This window comes from Sparus aurata, chromosome 2 (assembly GCF_900880675.1).
Source record: "Sparus aurata chromosome 2, fSpaAur1.1, whole genome shotgun sequence".
NCBI classification, from domain to species: Eukaryota; Metazoa; Chordata; class Actinopteri; order Spariformes; family Sparidae; genus Sparus; species Sparus aurata.
In genome coordinates, this window is record NC_044188.1 from 8,983,782 (window position 1) to 8,994,478 (window position 10,697).

The window sequence follows — 10,697 nt, forward strand, 5'->3', positions numbered from 1 at the left end:
CAATACATATGGTAAAACCAGTGTCAGCAGGTTTAATGCATATGCAAAAAGGGCCCAGACAGGTTGTGTGTGGCTTCTTTTACATTTTAATGGAAAAGCTGGGGATCACAGATAAAGCCAGTAATAGAAAAGGAATAAATGTCTGCGCCTCCACATCCAGAAACCAAAGGAGACACTTCTTCGGGCTCAGACCTGCTATTTGGAGGACAATCTCTTCACACAATCCAAGATATTAAAAGACCACAAGATACAAAGTGGTGATATGTTCACATTTATTGTGCAGTGACTTTTATATACATACATTTTATACACCTAATTTACATGAACAGAAATAAATTAATCTGCTAATGTTCTTTAACTCATCTGGCTTTTTAGTGTTGCCACCAACTGGACACAGCAAACTTTGAAAGAGAAAATAGTTCCAAGTGACACATGAGTGACAAGGCAGTAATATGAGTCAATGTAGTCTACTTTTCATTAGTGTTATATCGTACACGTATAAAGAAGCAGTTGGTAAGAGTTTTTAGTGTTCGATAACTTCTAAAATGTTAAAAACATATATGAGAATCTGAGTTACAGTTTGAGAGAGGCCAGTCATCACAAAGCACTGCTTCGCTTTCAAAATCGGGTGACGAGGTCAGAAAACAGAACAGACTCCATGACAGCTTTTATAGTTGGAAATCTGTCACACATCATTTCTAATCCATATTTTCAATCATTATTTTACAAGTACGAAACATATTTCAGCACTTCTGAGGACACTTCTGATTTCAGCTTTTTGCGATATAGAAAATATATCAAAGATTTGTGGGGGTTTTTTACAAAACAAAACATCTACAAAGTTAAATAAAATCTGACAGCAGGTAAACGAGACTTAATCAGAGATGTGTCATTATGCACCACTTAGACATTTAACACAAAGTCTCACTTGTTTCAACATCACCATGATATACAGAAGTCAATCACTGTTTCATAGACGTATGTTTTGCTCTTTAAAATACAAACCTGTATTTGTTCTGCATGTCTATACATTCTTTTTGTTGTAATTTCTTTGAGCGACACATTTGCTCTAAAATAATTTTCAATTTTTCCATCGGTCACATTCTAATATATTCATTTCATCATTATGTAGTGGAGTCAGTCAGCCTGAGGATATCTAGTAAGTAGCTACCAGTGTCTCAGACAACGTGGCCAAACAAATGCCCTGCAGAGGTCAAATAAATCTTACAAACTGCATCTTTAATATTAGAGATGACTATTACTATTGTGCTACATACAGTATTGATCACTGACACACACATAAAGATCAAATACAACTTGGCTAATTAGTGTGTTCTTTATAAAAAAGTAAATCTAACAAGCTAATGTGAAAACCATCTTAAATTGTGTACATTGCAGTGTGTGGAAACAATAAAAAATACATTAACTGGAGCGGCCAGGAGCCCACACACGTCAAAATGTGGAGAAAAATAAAAATGTAAACCACAGGAGAATTCATCTCGAGGTTTCTCATATACACAAAAAACTGTAGATACAAACATTAACCTGCTCTCATCTTTTCAGTCTGAAGGAACCGACAGGAAGTCTAAACTCTCTACTGCTAGCTTATGATAAACACTGGCACTAACTAGAGTGACATGCCTATGAAACACGTAACAACACATCGACTCCATCCTCCTCTTACCGTACAGAAACACAGAAAGAATTTACAGGATACATTGATGGGTCTTAAGCACTAAAACCGCTGCAAGCAGCAAGAACTCTAAGCTATCAAAACATGCAGCTTGTGGCGAGTCTACAGTACTATTCAGTAGTTGTTGGTGATACACGACTGTGTGAAAACCCAGAGTTTGTATTCTTTTATTACTATTATTTATATCACACGATAATGATTTTAACATGGCTCTGTTGTTCCGTTAGCCTCGCACTCGATCTAGACAGACGCTCTCATTAAAGTGAACAAATAATCACACGGCAGCCGTCTTATCACCACACCATACAGGAACATCTGATTATTGCACACTAGCACTGAACTTGCAAATGTTCATGCAGAATGTATGAGAAACACACTACACTCAAATCAGTGGTTGCTCACTATGTGACAGATGACAGTACAGTTCTTTGGAAGACTAAAATACATTGTTTGGGAGGGTCGGGACATATATCTACGTGGCGCGCCTACAGTGCTTGTATTACAGCCTAAGATGGTAGAGAGAGGCGCAAATGATGTTTTAGAAAAATCAGTATTAGGATACTTGACACCAACTGACAACAACTGTGTTACAGTACCTTCATTCAAAGTAGAAAAAGAAGAGCGTTAGAGATGATAACTGCACCGAGGAGGGGTAGGGAACGAGAATATTTCTGTGAGAGAATCTAGCAACCTCTTTGTCAAGCAAATTCTAGCATGTAAAATATATTACATCCATATCCAACATTCATAGCATTGTTTTCTGTTAAAACACAAAAATAGTTAAGACTCACAGAAAGAATCCCAGCAGAGAAAATATAGATGCCAGGGGTTTCATCTGTTTAGAGATGGGAGTGTAAAATTGTACAAATAAAAGCGGACGAAAGGAAACAAATGTATTCTTTTCAGACACACATTTTCCTCACAAACTACTCAACACACTAGTGACTAGACAGGTGAGGCGGTCGTAAGGCGAAACTGTGGCAGAAGGATGAGAGGAGGAAGTGGAGAAGAAGTGAGATTGTGGTGATGGACCGTGTGTTTAATGGACTGTGGATCATCTTCACTTCGACTCAAGGGGATTGGGAGCCTGACCTGTAGCTCTTAAAGCTGCCGAGCAGACTCTGCACTCCCTTCTTGACCCGTCGAGCCACTGAGTCAGCAGGAGGAGTGGGCAGGCAGGAGGCCAGGCTGGGTGGACGAGCATCCAAGCATTTCTGGTAGCGAAGCTTAAAAAAAAGAAGAAAAAAAACACAGTGTAAATGGGTTATTACAGACACTAGGCTAAACTATCACTGGTTTAAATATGGTAACACCGCTCTCCACTTGGTTTTCATATCATGTATGTGTTTACGACTCACCATGCAGGCGGCCTGCACGGCCTCACTCAGACTGGCAGCGTTGGGTTCGCACCAAAACATGTGACAGGTGAAATCTCGGGGACCCTCCGCCATGATGAAAGCAAAAGTGTGGACGTCCTTTCCCACGCCCATGAAGGACAGGAAGCGCACCCTGCACTCTGACAGCACCTCTTCATCCTGAGATTAGAAATATAAATAACAGTATAATAATTAGCAAAGTGTAAAATCTTTTCTTTTCTTTTTGTATTTTACGGTTTCTATCTTTCTTTGTATTGTTTCATTTTTATCTGATAATCTGATATCCCATTAAGACTGTTGTTGTAACATATTAGACATGCTCGGCTAATCTCAAAACTATCCTGAAATAATATCAAACACTAATTATTTAGTTTTAAATCTATGCAGTCAAAGTTGAGTGAAAGTAAGCAATGTAAGCAGCACACGCTGAAGGTAATGAGTATCTTTTTACTGAAACTGCTGACACCCCTGTGATAAAGCTTTAGCTCATAATTTTACTTCATCACCTTCCCTGAGCCCATGTCATTGTCAGTTTGTGGTGTGTTACCTGTTTAGAAAGTATTGTGAGGGTGGCTGGCGCCACATTCACAGAGACAGGAATCCATTCACTTCTATCTTTGCCATTCACTGCCATCTCTAGAGTGTCATTGATTATATCAATACCTGAAAAGAACAAATCATGGAGAACATGATACATCATACTCACCATAGATAAAACAAAATCAAGATTATTTCAAGGCATAAAATTTGGAAGCATTCACATGAACCATTATACATTTGTAGTTTTTTTCTTACCGACTGGCTTAGCCACAGCCTCACAACCAAGGTAATAAACATGGAAGTGCTGGAAGAGTTCATTTTTTGGAACAGGAAACTCTGTAAGAGAAGGACGGGGCATTAAGTGAATCATTTTTACATGTTGAATTATAAAGATATTAAAAGTATGATGTCAAGATACATTACCTTCAACTGGGATGACTCCAGGGTTATTTGGGTCAGAGTTGAGCCTGCTAACCCCTGGCTTAGTGGCCTTTCTCTCCATCATTATCTAAAGTCCAAGTAAGGGAAGAAAATATGTATAATCAACGTAATGTAATATCGAGTGAAGGAAACCACTGTTGACTATGAATGAAGAAATTGAATCAAAATTAAATCCAATAGTCACTGACCTTTGAACACATCTCATGTAAGCTGGTCGCTATGTTCTTGGCGGGTGAGTCACAGCGGAAAACATGACACTTCAGAACTTGGGTCAGGTTGTCTCGAGCCACGTAAGCAAAATCCCTGCAGGTGAAATGAGATGTAAAAGGTCACATTTAGATATTGAACCATTCATACACCATAATTGGGTGAGCCAGTTTGAACAAATACATGCTTAAGTGCACATCAAGGCTATTGCAAGTAAGAACAGCAGCCAACACTTATTTGAAAAAACATTTCAGATAAAAGTCATCAATATATACCTTTCCCTGTTCATCACAGAAAATGCAGCATGAAAGAAAAAAAACATGATTTGTTAGAATTCAGTGAGACAGGACACAGGCAGATCAGTCAGGGTTGTCTTTATCAGCAATACTCTGAACTATCCAGCAGAGGGAAGCAGTGTACAGTAAAAAGAGCACACACACAAGCGAACAATGTGCTTGTCCTGACAAATTCCTTGAGGAGTGCAAAGCCTCTGATTCATGAATGAGTCATGACTACAGGAGATTGTACATCATCTTAAAGGAGAATCAACCACCTCATTCAGCCTGAACATTTTAACCAATGAAAAAAACACTGAAACTAAAATTTCACCTGAAAGTCAGTTCTGCTTAACAAATGTTCAAGATGTTTTGTTGACCAATGGTCAAACAAAGCAGTGTGGTTTGTTTAGACCAAAAGTTTGATTAACAAATCAGGTGCAGTTCTGCCATCTTCATTTCGGTCTCGTACTGCGGATACTGACCTTCCATTGTCTCGACCAACACCCCAAACACGGATGCTGCCAATAGGTTGAGTGTGAAGCAGAGTCTGGCCCAGCGAGTCGATCAAGTTCATGGTGTCATTCTCCAGGACCATCACCATATCCTTACCCTATCAAGACACATACACACTCTTAAAATAATCAGCCTGGCTTAATAATATTCACCAACCACAGTCATTCATGGGCTGCTATTGAGTTAAGATAGGTATGCATGTATTAGTCCATGTCTTAACTTTAAGGTTTCAATTCAACTCCTACATTAATCTAGCCTTGAAAAATTTTTAAAAGCTTATAAATATCTTAAAATATAGTCACATCTTTCCAATGGCTGAAGTGATTTTGAATTGTCAGGACAGTGACTGTAGGATTTAATAAAAGCCCCTCACCTCTCCCCAGATACCAGCAGTGTCATGAAGGTTATGTTTGTGATAAGACAGCTGCCTGATGCAGTTGTTGACAGCAACACTGCTCTTGCCGGGTGCCATGTCCTCCTCAGACATCTCGACCCAGCCCAGGGAACGCACTGCAAAACACTGGAAGTACAAATATGCAGTACATTAGCACAAGAAAGGACTGAACGGGGAAGATGTAGATGAGTGAAGTCAGAAAAGGATGAAAATGCAAATGAAGCATGTTGTGTCCTCTGTGAGTAAATGCTGCCCATAGTGCTTGTAGTTTTGGCTTAACTGTTTGAATCTTCCCACAACGTTCAAAAACACAACTGCAAAATATAATTATCAGTAAGTACAAGTTGAAAAGATCAACGATTCTAATGTGTTTTGACTCTTTAAAGAGCTAATGGAAAACCATAAGTTCCATACTTTAATAATCCCAGTGGAAAAATCCAACCTTCTGCATTTGACCCATCTTAGTGTTTCATTAGGCACACTGCAGCAGCTATGGAACAGTTCTGATGCCATGTTTTATCTTAAAAGCAGTGTACTTCGTACTCAATCTGGTTTTGGGACCTTAATGACTCTCATTAAAAGAGTAAACATGAAACACTGATTTACCTTAGCTTCTAAATCTGTGCAGAGTGGAGCGAGCTTCTCTTCTTCGTCAGACTGGGAGCAATTGTAACTGCAATGATAAAGCGAGAGAACAAATCAGAATAGGCAACAGAACGAGAACAACAACAAGTTATAAAATACAAACTACTAACTCATCAATAAAGTTTTAACAGCACGTACTTCAGGTTGATGGATGCATAGCGTAGAGTTGCCCCTTCAAACTCCTTCAGACTTTGATCAGATGCAACCTCTCCCTCCTCCTGAAGATACAGCAAAGAACAACAGTTCACACAATTGAACTTATTTCAGATAGACGTCAACTTGACAGACATCATAAAGTTGTTCTCATAAAACCTTCTGCCTTGACAGTAACTGAGTTGATATGTTAAAAAAAAAAAAGTTTCTTAGATGATTTGTCGTCAGTAAAACGTGAACATTTGTATAAATTCATTTTGCATATCCTTTGCCGCTTCTTACCTTCCACAGTTCCCCTTCACCTTCACCTTCACCCTCAGCTCCTTCTTCTGTGCTGGAGAGCTGAGTCCAGGATTCCTGAAAAATTCAACAGAATATATCAGTGTCTACAGACTTGCAAGTTGTTGCCTCTCCCCAAGCAAGATTCCCGTTAGACCTCACCTCAGGCTCTTCGCAGGGGGTAGTCTCCAGGGACATAGTGGAGGACATCATGGAGTCACCAACTTTACCCAGGGGTGAAGGGGGCTCCCATTGGGTGGTGCCTGTTGGGATGTGCCAGTAGTATGTGCCCGATGTATCTCGCACCCTCATCCATCCTGAAGGCAGGTCTGTGTCAGTCTCAAAAGCACTGGAATCCCAAAAGGAATCTGAAAGGGAGAAGGGAAAGGAGAAACACGGCGAAGGGGAAAATGTTTAATGTATGTTTAAAAAATAAAAAAACAACACAAACTCTGACTGTATAGGAAGAGACGAGAAGAAACAAGGACAAAACAAGGTCTGTAAAATTTGATGATTGATTTGATGTGGCCAGTATTCTTCTAGATAAGCTTATCAATCAATAATCACAGTTATCTTTGTGATCAATTTATCTTTGATTGTTTTGACATTTCTCTTTATCAGTCTATTAGTAAGAAAGAGAAAAGGTTTTAGTAACATTGCTGAAGATCATCTTCACAACTTGCACTTCTTCAAACAACCGGTGACAAACCCTGCAGTGTTGCATTTGAAGTTTCTTCACCTCACTGTTGACATTTACAGACTTAAACAGTATTTCTGAAAACTGATAGGAGAGTGTACTACTTTCAAACAGTATACTTTACTATATTCGACTACTATATGTCTCTATAAACTATGATAAAATCACTGAATACCAATTTAAAAAAAGAGATTGCACTGGCGTCACTAACCAAACTGTCTGACCTGACTCATCAAATCAACACTGCATAAAAACACAGCATGAAATTTGTTTCCATGCACAGATTTTTGTGTTTCGCCCCACTCCATCATACAAATTCAATACAATAAATATATATAATTTAGAATTATTTAGAGTTCTAATGTATTCTAATATTATTGTCATGTAACAGAGGGCCTTGGGCTCTTTCTGTGATCAGTGAATGATTAGGAAAACATTATGCATACCTATAGGCCTTTTCACAGCAAGTCCAACACAACAAAGCCTTTAATCCAAAAGATAAAACTACAATTTATTCACAAATCCCTTTCACACCACATGTAGGACAACGTAAAGTAAAAGATTTGCAGAAGAAAAAGTGGATCCTCCAAAAATGCCAGCTTTTATCTGAAACATTTTACCCTTACTCTCCTTTCTGACAACTTATAAGCTGTATGCAACCATCTAATAAATGGTAAATAACACATATTTATAAACATCTATCAATACAGTTTACATTTTCATAGTGATATACAGTTTTCATCAGCAATTATATCTCCTCCTATAAAAAGGCACATTTGATATTAATAACTTTTTTTTTACTATATTGTCATACACTGTCTGTTCATACACCAGCCTCCAGTCCCGGGTGCTAATAAACACTTATAATTGCACTGACAACTACATTATGTTGTGTTTTGAATCACATGTGTATATACTGCTTATAAATGCAGTTAAGCCCTTTTATCCAGGCTCCGTTTATGTAAGAGTAAGTGTTTCTTTGTTGTTTTCTGAAAGCAAACACAGAAGGTTTCAGCCTCTAATGTTTATTTTTTTATGCATGTTGTTGTCTGTACAAGCAGTGACATCTGACTGCTGTTAAAGGCAAGTCTGACCTCATCTGTGTGGCCTAAAGATCAACTTCTATTTACCTTTGTTGCCATTAGGAGAGCTGTCAGCTGTGCTGTCCTGAGACACTGCAGGCCAGCTGGGCTCTTCCTCGTTCGGTGTCCCGTTCATGTTGGAGAACAGGAGGCAGGCATTCCTCCCCACCACGCTGCCCTCCCTCTGAGACTCCACACTTCTCTGCTCTCCTGCCACTCCTCTGGTATCACCTGATGTCTCCTCATCTTCCTCTGATTTACTCTCCTTCTCTGTGCCATCTTCTTCCCTCTCTTTATCTTTCTCTTCTGTAGACTCCAGGGTGTTGATGAGTAGCGGCTCATTAAGGATGTTCTTGGACTCCTCCTGATTGAGACCAGGGGTCATTGCTATTTTAGGAGACTTGGTCTGCTCCTCGTTCCCCTGCTGTTCTTCCTGAGTGGTGGTCTGAAGAGGGAAGTCTTCCTTGTTCCCATTCTGGCTGATATTGCAGTTGTGGTTCTGGTCCTGCTGGTTCTCGGCTACTTTCCGCAGCTGGTTCTGGCCTTCTTTGACCCACTTGGCATTGTTGCCTGTGGAGTCCTGATCGCACCAGTGGCTGCTATCATTCAGCTTGTTCTTCAGCTCTTCATCTTGTTTTTGTTTATTTACAACGTAAGACATGTCTTCATCATCATGGCCACCCATGGTAACTTTCCATATAACTGATCTAATGGAGGAAAAGGATGAGATTTATTAGCATTACCGTTAGCACGCTAGCTAGCTAACAATCAGGCAAACGATTGATAACAGACAGAAAGATGCAGTCATGACTTGCTAATCAAACCTCGAGGAAATGTACTGTGGTTGCTTGCTCACGAATATATTCAGAAGGCCTATCTGATTAAAAGAAAACTGATGCTAAATTAACCGTGAAGCTACTAACTATCATTTTAATCTCCAAACTGAAGTCCGTTTCTTGATCGATTATTCCGGGTTGGCATTCACTGCGACTGCTTTCACTGTTGGATTTTCAGCACGAATGTGAAACGTACTTCAGTAGCTGCACCTTCCATTTGCCAACACGACCTTTTTCTCTGTTAACATTGAGCTCAATGTAGCGCCAGTTAGGGGCCCAGTGCACCATGTAAGAGCCAGTCGTGTGGTTGTTAACTAAAATCCAAGTCTAAAAGCAGACTGCACACTAAAATACACCGATATCAGGCGGGTGCCATCGCCGCAGCTGGAAATAACGGAATCCATCCGCCATCATCGCCGTCGTCATATTGGCTAGGCTAAAGTTAGCTCCTCAGCTAGCTAGCCAACGTTTCCAAACAGGGAAACCAAAGCAAGCAAGAACGTTGGCAGTGATTTATCATGCAATGCTGAGAAATGTCGACTTACCAGCTCCACCAATCCCCCTGTTGTCGAAAAATACGCGGAACGTTGCGAGCTAGCTACATATTTCCATGAATCGTGAGGGCTCGCTTCGTTTCTTGGTAGTGTTTTCTGTCAGTGGGTTCGGCTGGTGATGGAGGGCGAACCTGCGTCACGGATTGACGTCACGGCCAGAGCCCACTGCTGCCTCTGAGGCAGAGCAGGAGAGGATAGGAGAGGAGCTCAGGGCGTCTAACATCACTTCTACGACTGTTTTTGGACATATTCATCCGGTGCTGCATGTCTTCAGCTTCTTACAATTAAAGTCAACTCTAGACATAATGCTTTGTTTCCAACAGTCATACCAAAACCTTTTGAAACAACAGATGCAGGACCAGAATTCCTTTAAAGGGGCAGTATGTAGTTTTGGTTTAGTTTAGAAGAAATTTGAAACTTTTGATTTTAACAATATTAATCGACTACAAACTCAGAAATATTTATCTTTTCCAGAAGTGAATAAACAAGATGTTCTCAGCGGAAAAAAAGCTCCCCCAATGACTGTTTGAAGCTAGAAAGGTGGCAGGGTCCGCCACATATAAACAAAGTAAAACAGTATAAAACTATTTTGTCCTCTAAGGTCAGTCTGTTTATTTAGATTGTTAACGCATAAAAAACAAAGATCAGTCAATGAAGATCTTTCTCTTCTGATTAAAATGTCATCCCCAAAACTAAAGTGCACCTTTAAATATGTAACTACATTTATAACAACAGAGGTGATGGATTTTTAAGGACCCTTAATTAATAATATAATAAGATTTATATTATTATATAATTATAACTGTAATCTGTAATCAGTTGACCCATAGTATATGGTATATACATGCATTATTTACTTTTACTTGTACTTTTTCATGTACCATTCATATGGGTGACTTCCACGTTTACCAAAGTAATATTTGAACATGATATCTTTACTTTTACTCAAGTATGACTTTTTCACAACAATGGCTGGTGGCTTATTGTTGTGTTTTAAACTAGTGATACT

General features: G+C 39.4%; 1 protein-coding gene across 2 annotated transcripts; it reads right to left on the reverse strand.

Annotated features, from left to right (window-relative positions):
• Positions 1–255: 255 nt before the first annotated feature.
• On the reverse strand, positions 256–9,839 carry apbb1 (amyloid beta (A4) precursor protein-binding, family B, member 1 (Fe65)). 2 transcript variants are annotated; one of them, XM_030394225.1, is made up of 15 exons: positions 9,680–9,839; positions 8,347–9,005; positions 6,682–6,887; positions 6,523–6,597; positions 6,226–6,305; positions 6,049–6,115; positions 5,422–5,568; positions 5,018–5,145; positions 4,533–4,538; positions 4,239–4,353; positions 4,033–4,117; positions 3,865–3,945; positions 3,617–3,732; positions 3,052–3,228; positions 256–2,919 (listed from the first exon to the last, which is right to left on the reverse strand). In XM_030394225.1, exons 2-15 carry the CDS (start codon positions 8,981–8,983, stop codon positions 2,764–2,766), a joined length of 2,076 nt encoding a protein of 691 aa, XP_030250085.1. In that variant the 5' UTR covers positions 8,984–9,005; positions 9,680–9,839; the 3' UTR covers positions 256–2,763. The 2 variants fall into 2 exon arrangements, with proteins under 2 accessions (XP_030250085.1, XP_030250094.1); XM_030394234.1 differs by lacking the exon at positions 4,533–4,538.
• Between the last annotated feature and the right edge of the window lie 858 nt (positions 9,840–10,697).